At 42.4% G+C, this 25,204-nt stretch overlaps 1 protein-coding gene across 2 annotated transcripts in view; it reads left to right on the plus strand.

Annotated features, from left to right (window-relative positions):
- The window catches only part of nbeab (neurobeachin b), a gene marked incomplete at its 5' end in the record, with an annotated part of 282,517 nt that overhangs the window by 144,747 nt on the left and 112,566 nt on the right, over positions 1–25,204 (plus strand). For both annotated transcript variants that reach the window (XM_083774126.1, XM_083774125.1), the window contains 6 exons: positions 2,172–2,282; positions 3,316–3,449; positions 10,211–10,272; positions 15,253–15,317; positions 20,233–20,341; positions 23,563–23,729. In XM_083774126.1, the coding sequence (XP_083630252.1) occupies positions 2,172–2,282; positions 3,316–3,449; positions 10,211–10,272; positions 15,253–15,317; positions 20,233–20,341; positions 23,563–23,729 (648 nt within the window). The remainder of the gene's footprint in view (positions 1–2,171; positions 2,283–3,315; positions 3,450–10,210; positions 10,273–15,252; positions 15,318–20,232; positions 20,342–23,562; positions 23,730–25,204) is intronic.

A 25,204-nucleotide genomic window follows, 5' to 3' on the forward strand; every position in this document is an offset into this window, starting at 1 on the left:
TGGCAGAGAGGAGGCACTGGGGTTCACTCTGGTCCCGAGGAAGTCAAGGCGAGTACACCCCATCATGACCTCGACTATGCAGACGACATCGCCCTAATCTCAGATACAGTCGAGAAAGGAAGGGAGCTACTACTGGCAGTAGAAAAGGAGTGCAGGAAGATCGGCCTCAAGCTCAATGCCAAGAAAACAAATGTAATGACAGTCAACACAGAGGACAAAACCATTGCCACTGCAGACGGGACGGTGCTCGAGCAACCACGCGTCACGGAAAAAGCGAGAAGAATGAGGCTGGCAGGGCACTGCGTCAGGCACCCAGAACTTGAGGCAAGTAAATTGACCCTATTGGAGCCAACCCGGGGCAAAGCCAGGAGGGGAAAGAAGCGTACCACCTATGTAGATGTGCTGCGGCGCGACAGCGTGGCTAACACTGCAGAGCTCAAGAACCTGATGTTGGATAGGAATTTGTGGAGGGCAGCGATCCAGGAATCCAGAGTTGGTGTTGGCTAGACCTCACTCTCGCAGCAACTATGCATGAGGAGTCCAAGCTGCTTCTTTTCACCTGACAGGGGAAAGTTTCCCTGGCCGGACGTAGCGCGTGGAAGGAACACGTTATTCCGACCAGTTCCTTTCCCCTCCATCAGTCGCCATTGGTTTTTGTGAGGGTACCTACCCTAGGGGACACGGGGAGAACATGCAAACTCCACACAGAAAGGCCCTTTCGCCAACCCAGCCTCGGGTATGGGCACTGATGGCGCGGAGGAGAGAACACAGCCCCAGCTCCAACAGCGGCCCCAGCGGGAATCGAACCCAGGACCTTCTAGCTGTCAGGCGACAGCACTACCGACTGTGCCACCGTGCCCTCTAAAGAGATCGGTCTTTGATCGTTGAGGTTTTGCTCGCTGTGTGTGAAAGGCTCTGCAAGAAGATATAGTGCCGATAAAAGTGCTCGCTGACGCCTTCCCGACTGTTTCTTAATATCTAGCAGGTTTGATATTTGGCTCTCTCGCCGACTGGACATCATACAGTATGAACTTGGTTGCGTCCGCGTCCTGAGAAGGCCTGTGTTACAGCCAATGAGAGCACAGGACAGCTGTGCTCACTGACACTGTCTGTCTGTCTGTCTGTCTGTCTGTCGACTGTAGCGATAGATGATCAGATGATAATATACAGTATATAACCTTTATTCCTTGGGTAAATCCCTGTGTCGTACATATTGGTAGCTATATTAGCTCAATGTTGTTGTATAGTCTATAAAACCAATGCATTTCACTTGAATAATGTTGATAAAACTAAAAGGCATCTGAATCAACAGTGCAGAGCAAACTTTTGGAGTGTGTGCGTGTGTGTGTGTGTGGTCCATTTCTACTACATAAGGCATGAATTAATATTATAATAATTATTATTATTAATAACATCAGACTTATCTTAGTACCGGTACTCAAAATCGCTACCCTACAGGGTGTTGCTAACATGGTATCCTATCTTTTTAACTAAAATGTATGTGAACTGCAATGCTGGATACAGACTGTACTGTATCCTAAACCACAGTTAGTGTTGTGTACATAATTTGATTTACTGTATGCAATCATATAGAAATCTAAATGCATGCTTGAATGTAAGTGCTGGTGTGGAAATGTGTGTTTTGGAGTTTGACTGTATTTTTGTGGCTGACCCGTGTGCATTTTTATGTCGATCCCGCTGTGACCTTGAACCATTTCTCCCTCAATTCCTCTAATTGTTTGTGACAGACATCTTCACTCCTGCTGTCCTCCTGTCTACTGAGGGTCTAGCTCCATCCCATCCCTCTTCTTCCACTCTTTTCTCCCCCCCCCCCCGCCCTCTCTCTCTCTCTCTCTCTCTCTCTGTTCTCCTACTAGAGGAATAGAAAATCAGTTGCCATGGCAGCAGTAACCGACATCACTTACCGTAACTGTGAAGTCAATGATGGCACTATCTTGCTGCAGAGCTCGCCGATGCCTAACTTGCATATTATCTGGAATGAGAAAACACGGTCCTTACTGTACATTATATTATAAAAGTAGTTATTATTTGACGTTAAAAACAATGCTAATATCATGAACTCAAGTATGCCATGCTTACTGTAAGTAACCTCTGAAACTTGCTACCTCTGAAACTTGCCAATGCTCTTTTTATGTTAATCTTAATTTCAGTGCCATTTGTGATGTGGACCAGTGTCCACTACGGCCGAGACTGCCACCTGCCCAGCTCAAATCCTTTAGCTATCTGGCAGGATCCCAGGCAGCCTCCAGAGGTGCAGGCCAGTGTCATAGGCAAGGACATTTCCATTGGTCACATAGGCCTCCTGCTGCAACCTGCTTTCTCTGCTACTGTCTCCTCCCCCTCACTGTACTTTCCCAGGGGGCTGCAGGCTAGAGACTCCCCATGGTCCCGGCCAGGGCCACTCTCTTTCTCTGCTTCTCTCTGACCTTTCACTTACTGCTCGTCATAGTTAGGAAAAACAGCACATACAGCACACTGTGTAGCCTGTGCACACCTATGGATCAAACAAAGATATGCTGCAGCTTGAGATGCATATCTCTGCTTGTAGATGGTCTCCTCTCCATCCACACAGCCACAGACAGTTGACTATTTCTCTCTAGAATATTATAGATATTGACGCCAGCTGTGCGGAAGATATGGGTCTTTCCCTTGCAGTGCAAACCAACTACAGGACTGTATGACTCCATCCACAAAGCTTGGTGGAAGTTGATCAATGTTGGCTGTGGTATAGTCAAACCTGTTTAATGCAGTGGACCCTGTCTACTGTGGTATAGTCAAACCTGTTTAATGCAGTGGACCCTGTCTACTGGGCAAGTAACATGTCAACATCATACTCAATGGTAACATGTCGGCAACAGTCCACAAACACGCAAATGACTGGCTTGTGTGTGCCCATTGCCCGCATATTTTAATGAAACATATATCCTGTCTTTAGATATCGTCACTGAAAACAGTGATACTCTGTCTTGGATATTGACTATGTTGTTTGCATCCTCTATGGAGGCTTTGCCCTCTGCTGTGCTGTGAGTGGGGCACTGTTAGTCTACCTGCACACGACAGCTGATATGTTAGGACACAGATATGCTTAACTCTGGGCCTCAGGGAATATCTCCTACCATTATTTTCAAGTACAAGCCCAGGTGGAAGGTTGCCACTTTATTTATATCTCACTTTGATCTCTATTTTGTTCTAACCTGTTATTTTCCTCTATCCGCCATTCTTCTCTCTTTTCTTTGTTTGTCTGTTTCTCTCTCACACTCTCTCTCTCCCCGCTCTCTCTGTCTGTATGTTTAGTATCACTACCAAGCTGGAGAGAGCTTTGGAGAAAGTGGCACCGCTGTTGAGGGAGATCTTTGTGGACTTTGCACCCTTCCTGTCACGCACCCTGCTGGGCAGCCATGGACAAGAGTTGCTCATAGAAGGTACTAGTGCTGCTGCATAATGCTTTTTATTCTCTACACACCTGTGTGAGGTGTGGGTGTCCTATTGTCTGTGACTCCTGGAGGCCATAGGTATGGAAGGGAGAGAGTCACAGTGTTTTGGTCTATATACTCAATATCGCAAACGGATTAAACATACTTTCTCATTCATGCTCTGTCCATGTGTTTTTTTGTCAGTCCGTCCATCTGTCCCAAATCTATGAGGGAATTTCATAACATTAGTCACATTGAGTCAAGGATGAATTTATTAGAAGTACAGTAACTGGAGTGCCAATGGCCTAGTGGTTAAGGGTGCATACCACATATAGGCTCTGATGTAGCCTGACAGCGAGTCGTAGGTTCGATTCCCTTTGCTGTGTGTCACTACCAATCTCTCTCTCCCTGTTTCCTGTCACAATCTAAATAAATACAGTAACGGTCAAAGGTCAAGCCCACGTCAGAGGATTTCTCAAAGTGCGTTCCAGGGACCCCAGGGTCCTTTAGAATGAATGGTAGTTTAGTGTAATTATAATTCAATTATTTAAATTATTTCATTACATAATAATGTAAAAAATACCAATGTAGCTTCAATATCACCTATCTATTTAGTATTTACGAAACATATAAATATATTTGATAGCAGGGTTTTAATAATTTGAAATGGGGGTCCTGTGATAAACTTGGGGGGTCTGTGAGTGACTTGAAAAGGTTTGAAAAGGATGTGAATAATACAAGGTAAATAGTAGCTTTGGACTCTGTACTCTGCTACTAAGAAAACATAGTTTTCAGGATTAATGTCTGTAATATTATAGCCTACATCATTTTTCTTTTAGTAGGTATTACAGAAGTTAAGGGGCATACGTTCTCAAGTTTGCTTTGACTGGCTGGGTTGTGCAATGTGCACACATGTTTATAGACAGGAAAAGGGTACGTATGATTCTTTTCCCACACTCCACTCGAGTTCTTTGGCCACTCGGCTCATTTTTGGTGGCTGTGTTGAAGGCCTCCAGTGCTCTCTCTTTCTCCAGGCCTCAACTTGGCAGATCATGCTCAGCTCTACCAGTATACCTAGCCTGAGCCTCACTGCCTGTGTGTGGTGCCACTCCATACCTCAGGCTTTGGCTCGCATTCACTAAAACACTCACAACCACCAAGCACCTCTGCGTGCGTGTGGGCGCGTGTGGGTGCGTGTGTGTGTGTGTGTGTGTGTGTGTGCGTGCGTGCGTACACCTCACTTTCTACTGTGCATTTGTGTGTTCCACTTTCCATCCTTGTAGCCGGTGCCCAGAGTGAAATGATCTCCCTTGACTTTGCACAGTGCCAGACTCTGTTCTTTGACCCATGGGTAATTCCTCCATTAGTTTCAGGGGTCTATACATTGGAACTACAGCAGGCTGAAGGAATGTCTTCTCCTGCACTGTAAAATCCTGTGTTCAATTAACTCTGAACAATAATGCAATCCAATTTTGTATTTTAGATTATAAAAGATTTAAGACGCAAGGCGTCTTAGCCTACTGGTATTATACACTCTCAGAGTTACAAATGGATAAATTAAGGCTGAGGATTTGACTGTGTATTGAATTTGGGTATTTCTTTTACACTGATCTTTTTTCTATAAGAAATCGACAGGCACAATTTGTCTACTGTCTGCACTGTCTGTTTACATTTACAAAACTCATAAACTTTAAACAAGACATCCAAGCTGACCACTTGTGTGGGGATATCAACTTTCCCAGCTTTGTTCAAAAGCTAAATCTATTCTGGCTTACTTGGTGGTTGGTTTTAAAGGGCCCTATTTTGTAGATTGTTCATTATGCAAAACATGACGCAAACATTCTGTACTTTCATCTATTCTATGCAATGCTGTTTGGTTTTGGAAAGTTATTCATAGTGTATTAGTGTTACAATATTTCAGTTTTATTGTTATTTCTTGACCCTGTCTTGACACAAATTCAACATAATACACCACACATGTTATATACATGTATGCATACAGTACACACGCACGCACACGCGCGCGCGCGCGCACACACACACACACACACATGAACGGGTGCCCAGACTGCCCACACATGCACAAAAGCTGTTCTCACATGTGGCTATAGCTGCACAAACATGCTCTGGAATGGAAAGAGAAACCAGGTAGCGGAGACTTGACAAGTGTGAATATGTCTCTGATCCCTTCACTCAAACTCTGTCAGGAGACTGGCCTGTCTGGCCAAGCTGACAAATATCCAGACCTGAGCTGAGTGTAACCCCACAAACAAGGCTGGAGACAGACAGCTATAGGGCCTCTCTGCTCCCCAGCAGATGTGTTACGGTTTAACCCTCGCTGGGAGTGCGGTGTAGCGGCGCATCCCCACAAAAACGTTATATGTATGTATGTGTACACACACACACACACACACACACACACACACACACACACACACTGTATATGTGTGCAGGGTTGTCAAAGGACCGGATTACACCAGTCATGATCTGACGAATTATAAATCAGACAAGTCGTTAAACTTTGATTAGCCTGATTTATAATTCGTCAGATGACTGTGCCATGCCATAACAATAGCCGAGCTTGTGAGCTTGTAGATGCTTTTTTATTAATTCGTTATTATTATTTTCATTTATTTTTTGAGGGGCACTAGCCCCCCCCTATATTCAGATATAGTGTAGATTTTGTCCTAACAAACATTAAATACCATTGACAATGAATGGAGAATTTACGTCATATGTAGACGACAAAAACATTAAATGCCATTGACAATGAATGGAGAATTTACGTCATATGTAGACGACAAAAACATTAAATGCCATTGACAATGAATGGAGAATTATGTCATGTGTCTGAGCAAATCGGTATTTTTGTCCTACAACAATGAAATGCCCATTGACAATGAATGGATGATGTACGATGATAAGAGCGCCCCTCACTTCACACGGGTGTGATTTTTAAAATGAAATGCCATAATCAGGCGACACCAGGTTAAAAGTTGTTAAAATAAACTCCTCACAACTATTGGTGGCAATGAACTTCAATAACATGGCAGAAAAGAGGATGCTTTTGCACCCTTTTCTTTGTCTTTCCTTTCCTCTGGGCTCTTCCCAGGGTTACAGTTGAAATACTGGGCTGAAGTGCAAAGGCGCTCCATTTACCAGTAATTACCAACCATCCATCACTCCTTAGATTGCCAGGGGTCAAGCCCCCCATGGCCCTTGTGGCCCCCTTTCTTCACCCCACTTCTTCACCCCCGTTCAGACATGTGGTCACTGCAGCAATTATACTGAGTGCACCCTGAGTCGCACACTTGGAGTTGGTGCCGAGGCCTGTGCGAACACTACCACTGTTGTGACGTCTGCTGCCTTGCCTCTTGCTGCCCCCTAAGTGGCCCAGCCTGCCGGCACATTGCCCCACAATACTACATTCACCCGTGCTTTAACCCTGCCCTGTTTACAGGAAGGGAATGGCAGGGTCCGTGTTTAAATAGAATGCATTTAGTTTGTCTACCAGCGCATGGCCAGGGTCAGCCGGCCACCTGACTCCTGTGTCAGACTGGACTGACTTATAGCTTTGCATGTCACTGCTATAACAAGAGGTCAGTACAGGCACTCTGTGTACAAGAGAGGGGTCACATCCTCCCAGAGAATTTACCACACGCCGCCTCTGACAGATTCCCACTCATGAATAGAGATGGATGTAAACTTGTAGAGGCATCATCACCATCAAAAGAGAGAGATCTTGTCTCCATTCAATAGATTGAATACTTTACATGCTCTATTATGGTATTCACAAATGCAGTTCAAATAGAGGTTGTAAGTTAATACAGTAAGTTTTGGACTTTTTGGCTGTTATAAAAGTGTAGCTACATTACGGTGCTTATGCAGAGTGGCTGATGACAGCAAGTGAAACTACTGAGGTTATTATATTAACAAAATGTACCTCCTACAGGCTGGTCAGGGCACCTGTTCAGTGGGGTGTGGAACTGTGAATAGTGTGTTCCTCCATATCCTCTTCGAAAAGGTCTTCACTGTCAAGTGACAAGAAGAGGCGTTGACAAAGGAGATACATGGTTGTCTGTGCTCTCTCTAGGTCCAACTCTAGTAATTAGCAGTGATAAGGGACTACAAACACATGATGGGAAATAGCATAAAAGACTATTATGATATTCTCAATAATTGTCTCCACCAGGCCGAAGGCATTGGAAGAGTATGTTTTGCACTCCGTACGTCCGTCCGTCCGTCCGTCCGTCCGTGTGTGTGTGTGTGTGTGTGTGTGTGTGTGTGTGTGTGTGTGTGTGTGTGTGTGTGTGTGTGTGTGTGTGTGTGTGTGTGTGTGTGTGCGTGTGTGTTGAACCTCTGCCCCAAAGTTTTCACATTGGCCTGTTATAGCGCCACCAGGAGGCCCGGTTTTGCACCTACACCTACAGATTTTGTCCAAACATCATGCAAATTGGTATATAGGCATTAAACAAAACAGGTCTTTCAGATTTTTCATACTCCATCCTTATTGGCTAAGATTGGGCTTCCAAAGTTCGCAGGAGTGCTCCGTTTTGAACAACATGCCGCAAATCATGAACATATCGTGTAATTTCTGTGAAATGTTGCACGCACATTCCCACTAGGCCAAGGAAGAAATGCCACTTGAAAATTCTCAAATCTGCCTCATGGTGACACTATAACTGGCCTATTCGTGTCTTTACCTATAACTGCACCGATCTGTGTAAAACTATTTTTGCACACTTCCTAGAGGCCAAGGAAAAACCTTTGCCCTGTATTTTTCACATCCGCTCTTCATATAGCGCAGGAGGCCATTTTATGTATATTACTCCTTCAGATTTTTGCCAAACGGTACACGTGATCTCTATAGTCATGTGATCAAGACGGGTCTGTTTGATTTATCATATTCCATGCTGATTTGCAAAGTTTTCAGGAGTGGCCCGTTTTGTACAAAATGCCATCCGATTGCAGTGAAACTGTGCAGGCATATTCCCACTAGTTCTCTTCTCGGACTGACAATGTCTTCATCACCTGATACTAGTATGCCAGTGTGGAATATGGAAATTCTTGGCTGATACCGATGTTTAAAATAACAAATTATACAACAGGTTGTTTTGAGGAAGCAATCTGATTGGTTGAAACATCTTTCTAATCAAAACAAACAATTCAGCCTTGCTTTTCTCTGAGCACAGCATTAAAGGTGTGCATTAATGACTATATATAACTCCACACAGAAAGGACCTTTCGCCAACCCCGCCTCGTGTATGGGCACTGATGACACGGAGACTAGCTGTGAGGAGACGGCACTACCGACTGTGCCACCGTGCCCCCCATTTCCCCCTTTTGTGCCAGGGAAACGACATCTTCAATACAAGAAATACATGTTCAGAATCTACAGCTTGGAAGGCTGCAGATAACCAACAAAGGGCCAAAGGCCCGTACATCTCAAACTCCGTTTAATATTGGCTTCTGAGGGTCTAAAATATGGAATTCTCTGCCTTTACATCTATGGGAGTTGTCCTCTCATCAATTCAAGAAGGTTCTAAAATCACTTCTCTTAACCACTTCCCATATACGGTCTGCTAAATTAACCTGGTGTCCATTCAATATTTATAACAGTTTTACTGTTTGGTGACCATTGTGATATGTTCTGCTCTTTTCTTGTCCTTTTTTTCTCTCTCTGTATATCTGTCTTCTAATGTTTTAGATCCGCATGTTCAGTCAGTGTGATGTTGTTTTACAAACATGCCTGGAGAATGCCAATTCTCAAGGTTTTTAGGCTTTCTCCTTCACATTTGTATTGACCTTATTTTTTTAATATTTTTGTATGTGAAAATTTGCCTCGATACCCAGGCTTTCATTTCGTCTGCGCGAAAAATGAAAGCCTGGATTTACGCATGGGCTGCACTGGCCTAAAAGTGGGAGTCAACCCTTCCGCGTAGGCATCGCTCCAAATGATGTGACGTCAGGGCTCTGAGCGGTGTGCACCCCTCAAAATAACACCGTGAGGAAATCATTACCAGTGGAACTTCAAACGAGGCTATGCGAGGAAAATGAGGAGAATGGCTGAATAACCCACCACACCGTCTAAGAAAAAAACTCTGTGGAAATAACTTTGAAAGTCCGTTAGAATGGTATACTCCAGCAACCAGTGATTTCTGCTTCTGGTCGACACAATAACAGTGCTGCACTGGGGGGGGAGGAGAGAACGGGGCTGACGGACAGATCGGTGAACAATCGGGGTGTTCGCAAATGTGTATAATGTTGTCTGTTGTATAATGTCCGTTTTATTTGCCAATACCGATATTGACCGATAAGGGAAAATATTGGCTGATATGAATGTGGCCGATATGTTGCATGCACTATTCTGTGGAGAACCATTATACAAAGTAAAACAAATGTTCCCCTAATTGTCCAATATGTTTTGAATCAAGTTAATTTGTTTTAGGAATCGTAATTATATTCACTGATCCTCCTAAAGATATAATTTGGTTATTATGGTAGTATTACTGTTCTTTCGTCATTACATACTGTATATAGCGTATTAGCAGTTTAGCACAAGCTATTACAGTACAATTTGACCATAGAGAACAAGCTACACCATTCAAGCACATTAAATGTCTGACAAGTACATCTTCTAGTTATACAACATTATGATGACGAGTGTATTCTTGTATGCAACTATGCATATCCATTAAATAATAAAAAGAGAAGAAATACCAGTATGGTAGCTATATATCTAATTTGATTATATCTATGTGCTCTGTCCTTCGCAGGTCTGGTCTGCATGAAGTCCAGCACCTCTGTGGTTGAGCTGGTTATGCTGCTGTGCTCCCAGGTTAGAACTCTCTCTCTCTCTCTCTCTCTCTCTCTCTCTCTCTCTCTCTCTCTCTCTCTCTCTCTCTCTCTCTCTCTCTCTCTCTCTCTCCCCCCCCCCCCCCCCCCCTCACTCCCAGACATATTTCCTGCAAACCTTTAGTAAGGAGTCTGGATATCTGGGTCCATATAAGGTGACCATTAGGGGGGCAGGATCAAGCAAATTGAACATGGACAGCCCTCTGGTTCATGGAACCCATATTTGACTCCTGAAAGGACTTCAATTTATGAGAAAAGAAAATGATCTTCCCACAAAGCTACTACCATTGAACTAGAGACGGTGGATATATTTTTGTTACTCTTAAGCCAAATTCAAGGACTACTAAGTAATGTTACATATCAGTTCCTCATGTAAAAGAAAACGTCTAGAAATGACGACATCTGCACTGTGCTGAGAATCCAGTGACTTTCTCACTACACCCCAGAGCCTTAATCCCAAGCCCTCCTTTAGAGAATCAGCCCCACCTCATGCAAAGCTGCCAGTGACTGATCACCCCAGAGCTGACCCTTCCAATCTCTTGTTAAGCCCTTGTTTTAGAGAAGGTCAAAGCCCCAATGTAGCAGTTAGAACAGGAGATATTTAACATACCTTCTGTCAGCCCATCAGTCTTGTGCTGGGAGCCCATAAGGAAGCCATTACTTGGTGCCTCTTTGTGGATCCAGACTGCAGGGCCACAGCCCTGAGGAGGTGGATTGCCACTCTGTGCTCCATGGTATATCTCCAGTCCAAAGCTCGCTCCAGCGGGGAGCTCAACAGCCCACATATGCATGCATTTGTTATTAGCGGGCCAAGATTAAGGAGCACTCCTCCCCTCGCAGAAATGGGTCTGCGAGTGGTGAGTGACTCTGTTCTTTTGGAAGGATCTTAAGAGGGGATGTAATTCCTGTTCTTTTAGTGCTTCTATGCTGGCTGTAGAGTAACTGCGTGTCTCTGGGAAGTTGCATTTTTTTCAGCTACAGGATTTATTGCAGATGAGAGCGTCAGCATGCTGCTAAAGTCCTGAGTCCACCCCCTCATCTCACAGATAGCATTTCTGTGGCTCCAGTGGTTCCTGCCATTAGGGGCTCAGGGGATGAAACCTGGGCTGAGATATCGATCAGAACAGAGAGGGTTTGAAACTGGACCCATGCCCCACTGTCCTCCGAGAACCTTCTAGATGAGCTATGGTGTCAAACGCTAACACAGTGGCGCTAATGGCTACCGTCAAACTGTTGGGTAATCTAGCTACAAGACAACCTGTTTTAGAATAACAGAGAGGTTATCAGGGTGTATTTTATTACATGTACAGCAACCGTATCCGCAAAACATTGGTAGGTTTTAAATTACTTCACGCCTATACATTTATCGAGTATAAAATATATCCTGCATGCAAATGAGATTGTGCCAGATTGACAACGAGAGTCAGTTACTGAGTGTTTGATTTCATATAGGCTACCGGCCCTTTGCAAAAAAAAGCAAGCCATTTGAATAACCGAGCAAGCCTTAGCTGACATCACTGTAAAATGCCAACTTCATTGTACCTACTCACATGTCTAATAATAATATTTTAAGACAGCACGGTGACCACTTAGCTGACCTTTAGTCCTTCTTTGTTTTGAGACATGTCACTTTCATGAATAAATTGGCGCTAATGATCTCTCCTTTTACTTATTTATGCATACTAATCACAGTGATCATTGGCGTGGCTCATGGCCGTGGCTGCAGACAGTATGTGTCTCTCCTCATCCTGGTTCAGCTGAATGAAAAGGTCATGCAGCTCTGGTTCTTGTAACAGCTTAAACATACAGGGGGGATCCAGGGTGGAGCCACGAAGATTTAGTGATGGAAGGCCTCCAGATGTGGCGTGTAGAACAGACCATAGCTGAGCAGATAAAAGGGAAGACTCCTGTGCACTGACAGGTTGGATTGAGGCACCACAAATACTCGGTGCCCCGCTGAATCACGGGGAAGGAGGAAGAGAGGAAATCTAAAAATGCTATATACGGTGTTCTCCATGCAGGATGGTTGGTATGTGTGCCGTATTATAGCCATAAATAGTTCAAATGCAAGAGGCTTTTTTGTTTGTTTGTTTTTACTGAACACATGGATGCAATAACCATGACCCTGGCTGAACCTACTGTATCGTCAATGAATCCCCCTGCAGCATCTCAGAGTGTGGGGATTACCACCTGACCAAAGTCAAATCTCATAACCCAGAGGTGTGTTCTCATGGTATAGTCTGCATTTACACAAGGGATCAAATTGCTTTCTTCTGGAGGTACACGTCAGGCCTACTTCTCCTCAAATGGACAATAGTGGACTTCTAAATCACAGGCAGCCTCTTTGGAGGAGAAAAAAAAGAAAGAAACCCTCTGAAGCACCAACCATCACCAACCTTACAGAGAGAGAGAGAGCGAGAGAGAGAGAGAGCATATCGGAACAGTTCAAGCGCTACCCCCTCCGACCTGATGTCATTTTCCTGGCATCGCCAAACTCTCACATCTGCTTTGATTTCCGTATTTATTTTTGTCACGTGAGTGCGGTGCAAGCAGACCCTCAGAAGACGGGCTGTACATGATCCCTGTCCAAATCAAGAACAGCTTATTCCGAACGGATACTGTAGCGGGGAGAGGGGGGTCACAGGGAACATTTGGAGACCAGATGCTCAGCACTGTGTCAGCGCCATCTCACTGCCGTAACGCACCGTATGGGGCAGGTAGTGTACTCTTCATGTATTCCATGAACCAGTATGTGTCAGGCATGACAACCATACACAGGAAATATACTGATAAATAATGTCGGTTCCAGTTATTCTGGCAAATATATGTTCCTTCTAATCTGGGTTTCCTTGTATAGTGAACATCAGTACTGTTTTGCCAATATTAGAACCACTTGGAAAGGCCTACAGGCCTACAGTCTTGGTAGTTTGCATTCATGAGAATAATTATTGAATTTAAATCTAAAGTTCTGTTCAAAGTCTCCTCAAGCCTAAATCGCCTGCAATTAGTTATATCCCTGACACTGAGGTTGCTGGCAGAACTGGAAACCTTTCTTCCTTTCATTGCCAACCCCCCCCCCCCCCGCTCTTCCTTTTGAACCGCGGCCTTCTCTGTTTTCTCTTCCATTTGCACCTCGGTGAGGGCACAGGAGAGCTGGATTTCCCACAGCGAAAGGCGCACTCTCAAACTGCTTTTTAATCATTTCCAGAGTGTGTTTTGAGAGAGCAAGTGTTGGTACCGTGGCCCGGTGCTCAGATCCCTTCCAGGCACACTGCAGCGCTCCATGAGCCCCGCTCAGTGATCTGTCACTGTAAGGGACAGAGGAAATGGCTCTGTTTAAGGGAGAGGATACAGTTTCATCCCTCAATTACATCTCTCCTGGGTTTACAGATCATTTTCTCACACAGAGCGTAGAAAAGGACGGTGCAGAAAAGGACGGTGCAGAATTTGTGCTTTCATAATCATTGCTTATTTTTATCCTTTTCCTTGAACTATACATTTAATTGTTTTTTAATCTCTTAAATTACAAGTTATCACTTTTTTTTTTTTCGGGTAGAAAACTTGAAAGTCCAAAACTGAATTAAACCGTTTTTTGTTTTTTTAGGGGTGCTAGCCTCATCTATGCCCAGCTCTGTGTGTTTGTGTGTACCCCATAGCGATGATTTGATTGGCTGAGCACGGAATGTGATGTATGATGATGTATGATAAGAGCACCCCTCACTTCACACAAATGTGATTGGTTAAAGGCAGGGTAAGTGATTTTCTTTTGTTAAAATAAGTGTTAAATATCTCTATATTCTGATCGTACTCATTGCTATAGTATAGTGTTTGCTCAGTAACCGGAGTCTCCATGTCTCTCCATCTCTTTATTAGACAGATGGGATGGGATACCAATTGTATCCAATCCGGTTAGAGAACTCAGTCAGGATAAACAAGTTAAATTGAAAGTGATGACACAAATAAATGAGGATTCACAATTGGAACTGGAATACTATAAAAAATGAAGAACTTTTTGTCACATACTGTACCTGAAACTGTATTTTCAGGTCAGATGGAGAGACGGGACTGAACAGACACTGATGATTACTATCAGAAAATATTTAAAAAAAAACTTACAACCAAAAATCACCTACCCTACCAATAAAAAAATGATAACCCCGACAGACAGATCTACTAGCTCGTTGTGAGCTTGTAAATCTGTCTCTGGGGTTTATAAATATATAAATATATTTTTGCAAGACACAGGCCCGGATGGCTGAAGTAGACGTCCGGGCACGTAGGCTGCTAATCCAGCCTGACAGTGTGTTACGGGTTCAGTGTGTTACGGGTTCAGTGTGTTACGGGTTCCAGTCTTGATCCTGATGATCTTTGCTGCGTCTTACAGTCATTCCCCATTTCCTCTCAGTTTACTGTACACTATCAAATAAATTAAAAATAAGTAAAAGAAACTATGCTAAGACACTGTCATACAATGAGGTATACAACTATGGAGAAAAATATATATATTATAAATATAATGTGGAGATAACAAGGTTTCTGCCAAACAGCCGTGATATGATGTCAAACTGTTGTGGAGCCTGACTATTTGGGTGGCAGCTTCTTTCCATATAATGTTGGCGTAACAGATGGAGTCAGATGTTTTTGTGCGTGTATTTTTTACTTGCGGTCTTGTACCATATTTCATCATTGGTGTGTTTTGCTCTCAAAATATTGTTACAATTTGCAGTACTTCCAGAGAAACTGTTCCATGAGTGGTTTTATTACTGTTATTCTTTCTTTATTGCCTCCGCAACAGTTTTTATAATAGAAAATTAGGTGCAGTGATATGACTTTTATAACCCACTTCTAACATTGCTTATTAACATGTAATGAGGTATGTTTTTTATGTTTAATGGTTTACACTCTGAAAGCCAAGCGGCTGTGTACTGTGATTAACTAGCTCAGCAAACCTCTTGTGTTATAGGAATGGCAAAACTCCATACAGAAGAATGCTGGCCTAGCCTTCATCGAGCTAATCAACGAAGGACGGTATGTATCCATTCCATGCATAGTATCCCATAAGGTGATTGATTATTAAATGCTGTACTTTATTTATCATCCCATTATCTTTTTATTTTATTTTATTTTGTATCATTCTTTGATCTTGATTTTATTCATCTCTTTGGCTTTTCCGTGGCAGCGAACAAAGTTTATTTGGACCACATCGGGGCATAGATTAGTCAGAACCCTTTTGCCCATACACTACACTAGGGGGTAGAGGTAAATAATATTGTAATTAGAAAATCAACACAAGAGTGTAGTCACCCTCATCTAATACCCGTCTCTGCCATATGTCTGCATGTCGATCTCGGTTCCTTTCTTTGTGTTTTTCTCTGTCCCTCCATCTTTCTCTTTTCCTGAGTCTGACCAGACTTGGGGTGTTCTGTGGAGCAGATCAGGGGCAGCTCAGCCTCCTTGTCCATCTGCTGACCCATCTGGCCCAACTGATCCAATGCCCAGGCTCTTGCCTTAGCCCAGCCAGAACCCAGTCTGTCCCCTGCTGGCCTTAGTCCCAATTCAGACTTTGTAGCATGATGGCGTTGTGTGCCGGAAATAGCTGATAGCTCACAACATATCGCAGATGCGTAGGTCTTGTAGGTCGGCTGTTGTCAGCAAGCAGCAGCATTGTGCGTTGGAGTCTAAATTGAGCTTTGATCAGCCACACAGTGATGTCCAGGCATGGTGCTGCTGGCAGATCCAGCATTTCAACAAACACACAAATCTGCTCAATTTAACTAGACAGTTCTAGAATTAGAAAGGTTCTAGTCATCGTATGAAACACTGATCAAAGCCCAAGTTATACTCTGCCCTATCTCCCTACAAGGTTCTAATGACTCGTTGACATACACATGAATGGCATTATATACTGTACACAAAACAATAGGGGCATATGGTGTTCTATGGGTTCTCAACCCGTCGGTCGGGACCCCTCGGGGGGTCGCCAAATTATTTTGTGGGGTCCCCAAATTATTCTCTTATTTTTTGCAACTGAATGGCTGGAAAATGGAAATGAAGAGTTTACATATACTGTAGGCTACACAATGTACACATAGTACATGCATAAACTCAGTATTCATTTATGATATATTTTCTCTATTAAGGTTATTTTTTCATCCAGTTTGTATTGGGGGTGGGGGGCGGGGCGGGGGTCGCGATACATGGCCAAAGCAAAGGTCCCCAGCCAAAAATGTTGAGAACCCCTGCTCTATACCTCTGCTACTTGACATTGCTATTTACTAGAACCATAACAGCTTTCAAACAGGCGAAAAGTGGCCAGTTCAGTGGGTGAATAATAGTCAGATCCTGATTATTAATGCCAGGGTTTGTTTTCTTAACCACTTAAGCTTAAGCCCTATTTATTAATTCAACAACTAGTTCACATTAATTTTAAATCTACTATTTTTCTTTTTTCTTTTCCCACAAATTTTGGAAAACTTTGGGATGCCAGGGATAATGTAGTGAACATACATTATCAAACATAAATATCAAATATATCAGATCAGGTCTACATTTCCCAAAAAGGAATGGATGTATTTAATTCAGTCTTACCAGAACCAGGAATGAAAAATAAAACAAATGACCAGAGCAGAGGGGGGATATCAAAAGCCCATCCCCTCCAGAAAATCGAGATCTGATTACTGATGCAGTATATTATTATTATTATTATTATTATTACCAGTAAGGCGCCTGAGGGCGAGAAGCTGAAACAACAGATTAATAGATTAAACTATTAATCTGGTGTCAATGTAGCCTGGGCAGCATTCCATTTCGTGTTTATGATCTGGTCGGGAGCGGATGGTAACTTTCGTCATGTTGTAGTCAATGATTTGTAGTCATCTGTCAGGAAACCACAAGACAGAATCAGTACTGTGAATGGCGGAATTCTTATTCCGCCTTGTGGTTAACTGCCTGATGACTACAAAACAAGACTACAACATGACGTAAATTACCATCCGCTCCAGACCGGTTCACATGGCGAGACCAGGCTTTCCTCCGAGGTGGAAAGCCTGGTGACGCGAGGTTAGTGTCAGTGAGGTCAGATAGATGTAGAGTTACTGGCCGACTCCATATATGCAGATCTAGTATGTCAAACCATATTGTATGGCTATCCAGGGTTTGATGAGGTCAGTGTCGTGATCTTCATATATGGAGATCCAGCTGATGATAGTCAGCTCCACATATAGAGATCAATGTGTTGGTTCATCTCGCGTCACGGAAACCACAAGCGTGTCACGAGGCGTGACGGACTGACAACCTTCAGGAGCGTGTCACGAGGCGTCGTGAGGCAATCTTCATAATGGAGACAGCCTGTATGGAGCGTGTAATGTCACGAGGCGTGATGGACTCGACAACCATATATGTGTGAGTGAAGGAGCGACGGACGGGTTTTACCGGTTTTCATAGTAATCTGCGGTCGCTTATTATTATAGAATTATTACAGGAGATAGCAACAAAACAAAAGTTACCCCAAAAGCAGTGGAAACTGATAACACAAATGTTTTGAAACTGATTAATACCATGAGGCTCTCAGCCTAAAAGGTTTTCAGAAATTGAGCATTTTGAAACACCAACAGATGCATGCCTCTATGACGTCGCCTTTTTTCAGCTGCACATTTTATGCAGAAGAGAACATCAGCATGCACCAGTGTGTTGCCCTCTCAGGCTCTCAAGTATACAGTATGTTCATACATGTTAAAACATTTTTACTGACAGTACAAGCCTCGGAACCAGAAGAATCTGACAGCTAATTTTTTTTATTTGCTCTGGCAGATGCATTTGGCCCCCATTCAGACAGATTTCCAGGCGATCTCTCTTGGGCCAATCACAAGTGTTTATCTTGCATGGGGCGTGTTTCATACGATGACTGACAGTCTGCAAGTCCGTACAGTGCAATACACCATAGGTTCATAAATCTCAGATCAAACTGTCAAACTAGGCAGTGCTGATCAATCAATATGAATCAAGATGTTACTACATTGCCGATTTCCCACCTCAAATGTTTTCACAAACGGCTTTAAGAATGAAGACAGATGAGCCGCCCAGCAGTCAGCACTACGTTGTTTCAACTTTATTTTTATTTGTCAATTTCACACAATTTCACAATCAGGAATACTGATCCACAATTTAGGCTCATAATTATTGGGCTCTGAGTCTAGCACAAGTGAGACTTCAAGGCAGCAACGCAACACTCTTCCATGACACATTTGGGCTGGTGAGGATAACCGTCAATGTATGTGTAAAATTAAACTCAGTCTTCCTTGCCCCAAGACATTCAGCAAATGTCATATTACAGTGCAGTAGCCTACGTTTATTTCAAATATAATTATACCCCATTTTTTATAGGTCACGGTTAAGCACACTGCTATGCCCCCTTTTAGACAATCGTATCCCCCACAAGATTTGTGTCTACAAGATTTTTGTTTTATGTAGGCAATCCTCCCTTTAGATTTGGCCATATCTTGTATGCAAAGACCATGATGTCACCAATATCAGTAGGGTCACAGTTAACAGTCTTTGTATTGAGTTTGTGCTTAAAATGTACTGTAAATTCTACAAACTGTTAATAAATATTTCAATCAATCAATCAATCAATGCAAAATAGAAATGGTATTTACAGTCCCGTCGCAGTCCCGCCCCCTCGAGAGACCCGGAAAAGAAATCCCGTTAATTTTCCTCATAGTCTTTTCAGAAAGTATTTATTTAAAGACGTTTACGCCACGGACAAAGCCAACTCTTGTCGTGACAAATCATGACAATAAAAACAAAGAATTAGAAAGTAGAAATAAACGGCAGGTTACAACACTTTTTTAGTTTTTCTTCTTTGTAATTTTTTGTTTGGTCCAAAATATTGTGTTTGTTGTCATGATTTGTCACGACTCGAGTTGGCTTCATACAACGCTTAAAAGGTCTTTAAATAAATACTTTTTGAAATTTCTATGGGAAAAATGCATTGGGATTCATTTCCTGGGCCTGGCGTCGTCATGAAAGGGGACGGGACTGCGACGCTCTATTAGGGCATAGGATATATTTATGAATTCAATTCTATTCAATTTAATTGAATTCAAGTCTATTTTCTATTAGTACTGTGGGTGGGATTTCACATTATTTTTATATACAAAGCTGTAAATTGGTGAGCAATTGTTCCCACTGCAAACGGCACCTCAGCTTGGCTACTCTGTTGGTTTCAAATCCTCAGTGTTTCTAGACTTTCTTTTCTAGCTGTGAAGGTCTATCTATAAATGACTGCTTGTCAACAGTTAAAGGCTGCAGCAGCTGATGATTGCAGCGTCGGGATTACTGCCTCTCCTTGGGACATAAGGGAAATTACAGTCTGTATCAAGCACTGGAGAGGAACAGAGCCTCTTTAATTAAAACAAAGCTGGCCTAATGATGTGTAAAATGGCATATAATCTCCACACAATAGCCAGGGTGTATTCAATTATTAAAGAGATTGGAATTTAAATGTAAGTATGGGCATGGGCCCCCGGAATCAGCCATGGAAGATGTGGTCTATGGCCCGAGTTGTCAGCAATATGGGGGCTGGGTGGATGTTCTGGTCAGCGGAGAGCGATCCACAGTCAATCAGGCATGTGCCAGACGTGCTTCAGTGCCCTAATGACACCCCATTCCCTCCTTAATGCTACAGAAGGATCTGTCACTGACCTACAGCCTTGCTACATAATACAGACAAATGATGCTGATTACTCGTCTCCTCTCCTAGGTGCCACAATGTTGCATTAGCCTTACACACCACAGTATAGATGCTTTGCTTAGTGGTACTGTGATGGTACTATAGATGGGAGCTAATAAATATCTTATAATACCCTTTGACTAATACAGTATATCATGCATAATGTGACAATCATGTAATCTGTTGCATTCAATTGTTTCTGTACTATTAAAGGCTGCTCTGCCATGCTATGAAGGACCACATAGTTCGTGTTGCCAATGAAGCTGAGTTTATCCTGAACAGACAGCGGGCAGAGGATGTCCACAAACATGCTGAGTTTGAGGTACAGTACTGTTAATTCATGCAGTGTATTCCATCTCAAAATGTGTTAGAAGTGAGCACAGAGGATTGCAATGATTAACTGAAATATTAAACAAGTATAAGTTCAAACATCATACATGTAGCACCTTTTTGCTTGAATGCAGCGTCTAGGGATTCAATCGTAACATCTGGCATGGTAATATTGCGTCACTGTGCTCATGTCCTCTAAGGGAATCCTGTCATGAATAGTAATTGTACTGTGTGTTACTGGCTAATCTTATCCTTGTGGAGGATTAGCTTCCTTACCCTCCGAGTCCTAATGATTTTAATAATCATAAGTGAAATGGTACTCCAGTCAGTGCGTTCTTGGGATTTACTTGTAAGCCCACCCAGTTATGGAATGACCTCCTGAGACTGTATTTATCTCCAGCATAACCACATCCGTGTCACTCTATGAAGTACACCACTGTTTTAATCATTTAAGCTTTTAAGTTTATCCTAAGGGTTTTCTTCAACAAACAAAAACATGACACTTTCTAACAGAAAGTACCGGTACTGCAATTACCAGTAAGCCATTCTGGGGAAATAGGCAGGTGAGACACATGCATCCTTTTATCAGCATTAAGGACAGATATCAAGAACATGTCTACAGTACAGTAAGTGTTGCCGTTAGTTCATTTGAAGTTGGTGTGTGTGTGTGTGTGTGTGTGTGTGTGTGTGTGTGTGTGTGTGTGTGTGTGTGTGTGTGTGTGTGTGTGTGTGTGTGTGTGTGTGTGTGTGTGTGTGTGTGTGTGTGTGTGTGTGTGTGTGTGTGTGTGTGTGTGTGTCACATACACACTCTCAGTGACACACACACACTTCCGCCACCTATGTTAGCAACTTTGTAAGGAGTGATGAGTTTCTTATCTGGGAAAAGCAGCCATCCTCAGACACCTGCTTGATATACAGTTCTTGAGGATCCTTGACCTGCTAGATAAACTGGAAGAGACGGCTAGATATGCAATGTCAGGAGAAGGGGGGGGGGATTGTACCTGGCCTCATCCGTTCTGTCTGCCAACTCCAGACAGCCAACACTTTTCATCGAGGCCTGACGCTACTTTATTACCCCCTCTCCAAGATGGAAGATTCGGGAGGCAGATAAGACATTTTTACAATTAAGTTGGTGTCAGGGCGAAGCTTCAAATCCTTTAAAGTGATAAATAACGTTTGATATTTTGTCAGAGCATCACATGGTAACGTGAGATGACAAGCAGAGATTGAGTTATCTGCCATATGAAGAATATGTTGAGGTATACTATCTGACAGAATTCAAATTTAGGGAAGGAAATTCAATTAACTTCCAGCTTCTGTTAGCAAATTAGATTTTGAATATTAGCAGGGGATCTCCCCCAGGGCAGCATAGTAAGACAATCTTGTTTTAGCAGCAGAGATGAAGTCTGATGTGCTCATCTAGATTACTTTTAGCCACCTGGAATACTTAGAGAGATGCAATTATTCAATCCACAAATTCCTATATGGGCCATTCTACTTTAATTGTGTGAAATTTGTATGCTATTTTGGAAATATTTACCACTAGATCTAAGGGACACATATTTAGTAAAGGCACACTCAATTATCAAATTGTATTTTAATAGTTTATTGGAATATCTTTCCTCTCCCAAAATGTGTCACTACCGAAACATAGACTTTTACCTTCGAATAAAGATACTTATTTAAAAAGAAAATTCAATTCCCCCCTGTACAGACCATTTTTAAGAATTTATGTAGGTGGTTCCACAATTAAATACATTTAAATTGATATGTTAAGAATGTTGAATTATTGAGAGTAATTAAAATCTAAACGCAATATTCTTTGTAAAATGTATAATGTTGATTATATTGATTTCAGCATTATTTTTAGTTTACATTACACATACACCTAACCAATCATGATCTTAAAATATTGGTTGAGATCACTATCTTTGATTTTAGACAAAACAACCAGTGTTTCAGTAGTGACTGAACTGTTTCGGTAGCTGACCACAGCATTGTCTTTACAATGCGGTGCCATAGTCACTTAACTATTTAGCTAAATATTAACTCATAAGATGCTTTACATTTGCTCAAGCTACTACTAAACTACTAGAATTACTAGAATTAAGTACATTAAAAAGCATAAACATCCAATTTTGTCACTACCGAAACAATCATGTCACTATTTATTTATTTTTGCTAAATATGAACTCATAAGATGCTCAAACTACTACTAAACTACTAGAAACAAGTAGTGACGAATTGTTTCGGTAGTGACTTTTTCGCTAGTGAGAATTTTATCTAGTTTTTATCATAACTCTACAATGCTAGGCAAAAAATGGCTAAGAAAAACAGCTTTGAACTGATATACATGGATAGAAACATCACATTTAGCAGAAAAACTAAAATTGTTTATAATTTATGATAAATTATGTGTTTCGGTAGTGACTCCTTAAAAGAACACACTGATTTTCAGACTTTGGAAGACATTGATTTCAGACTGAAGTAAACTAGCTACTCATCATTTGGCCATGATGAACATGAAGTCTATGTCACTTCTTGGTGAAGAGTGTGGGGGTGTGGCTTAAACCAGGCTCCATCTTTTGACTTAAACTCTTTCTGTTTCGGTAGTGACATGAAAACATGGGACAGCATTTTTTTAATCGGTAGAATGCCCATATATGCAATATCATTTTAATGCATATTCTTTACCCTTTCATCCTGCTTTGGACATTTAATAACAACACTATTTAGACTATTATGGATGACCTCATGAAATCATGCAATTTAATCACAACATGCATGGAGTGGAGTGTATTTCTTATTATGGATGCAGCTGGAAATTGCCTAATGTATGATATCTGCAAGCCATGAAAGGTTACATTATATCTGGATGAATTAAGAATATTATCATGTTTTGCCTGCTAATAACGCCAAAGCACACTGCATACAGGGAACCTCATCTGTCCACAGTTAGAGACTGGGCCACATTCATGGGCTCACCATGATTTACTGCACTCCTCCAAGGGAACTGAAATATATCTCTCAGCTGTCCACTAATATCTTTATGCACTCAAGTGTGTTGAATGAAGCCATAACATTTCTCTGGGTGACAAATGTGCCATTAGAGGATATATATTCCCCTGGCTTCATGCAAGTAAAACAATTACAAATGTTATTAGTACAATGTCCAATATAATTCTCTTTGCCATTCTCTTCATGTCAATGCAGTCCAACTGTGCCCAGTATGCTGCAGACAGAAAGGAAGAAGAGAGGATCTGTGATCACCTCATCAGTGCTGCCAAACACAGAGACCATGTTACGGCCAACCAGCTAAAACAGAAGATCGTCAACATCCTCACCAACAAGCATGGTGCATGGGGGAACCTGGCCCAGAGGTAAACATCTCACCAACAAGCATGGTGCATGGGGGAACCTGGCCCAGAGGTGCGTGTGCGTGCGTGCGTGTGTGCGTGCGTGTGTGTGTGCGTGCGTTTAACGATGCACCTTCCACTGCCCCTCATGAAGGATCAGATTAACATTCAAAAGTGTATGATTGGATGGTGGATATTGAGTTTTCTCAATCCAAACTGATGGAGTTCCCTGTATCCTTTATATTATAATGTCTCTGGAAACACCTCACATTAGTGCCGGCAAAGACCACACTCAGACAAATATATGACAAGTGAGTGCTGGGTTCGGACAGTGGCTGGCCCGCGAGTGACTAATTCCCGTGCCAGTTGCCGTGTGCTCCCCCACCGCCCACCCGCCTCCTCGATCCTCTGGCCGCGACCACTGGTCCATGCTAGGTCGAGCCCAGAGGACAAAAGTTACCTGCACACCACAGGAGACGGCAATGAGATAGGACCACCAGTTAATATCATTTTCCCAGGATCAAATAGGGTCAGCTATTGGGTCAGCAAACCCAATTACACTGTGGTGGCTTAATCCCCAGGGGACAGTTGATTGGCCTGTGGTCCGTCAGGCTGGGGTGGAACAAGACGATTGGAGGAGGAGGGAGTTGCGGGGTGTGTGGGGGGTTCTGCTGTGTTATCCAGGCTCCCACTGACCCTCTCAGTCACACAACACAGCACCTGGTGGTAGTTGCAGCCTTCCCCATGGGTCCTGTTAAAATAACTGCCTGCCTCGCCGCTGCTACATACAAAGCTCTCAGTAAAGACGGTCTTAAAAAATAACTGTCAATCGAGGATTAGGATTGGGAGTTGTCATAGCTCTGGTGCTAAAAATACTACATGCTCTATACAATAATGGTGCGGATGAATTTACAGTATTTCATATATTATTTTAACAATAGAAAATACTATTATATACCATTAGGGCAAAAGGCGAAACTGGGAGGTCTTTACTGCTCCTTATAGGGATGACATTGTGATACTTAATACTTGACTCTCTTCAAAAGAAAATGTGTTGATATTCAGCCAAATACTTTTAAAACTGAGCTTGGAGCTCTATTATGATGAAGACCAGGAGCTTGAAAGACGGTCATACATGATTAGAGAAACTGCTCCTGCTGATTTGCCAAAACAAAATTTACCTCCTTTGCTGACACGGTAGCTTTGGCTTTATTAAATTATGAAAATATAATGCAGATGTCTAGAACTGGACTTGTTTTATGTCTCAAATATTGTTTGCTAATGTCAAGAAAAATATATAAACTGGTGTGTAATTCATTTTTAGTTATATTTTGCTGCTTACATTTGCAATATCTGTTCAAAGATTTGCCATTCAAAACAACACATCATGCATGGATATGTTTAGGGTTTCCCTTTTCATGGAGTCATTTGATCAGTCTGGGAGTAATTTAAGCTGTGCTATTTCTCTACATGCTGTGTGATACGCTAGATTTAACAAT

This window comes from Protomyctophum parallelum, assembly GCF_964188405.1.
Source record: "Protomyctophum parallelum genome assembly, chromosome: 9".
Taxonomy (NCBI): Eukaryota; Metazoa; Chordata; class Actinopteri; order Myctophiformes; family Myctophidae; genus Protomyctophum; species Protomyctophum parallelum.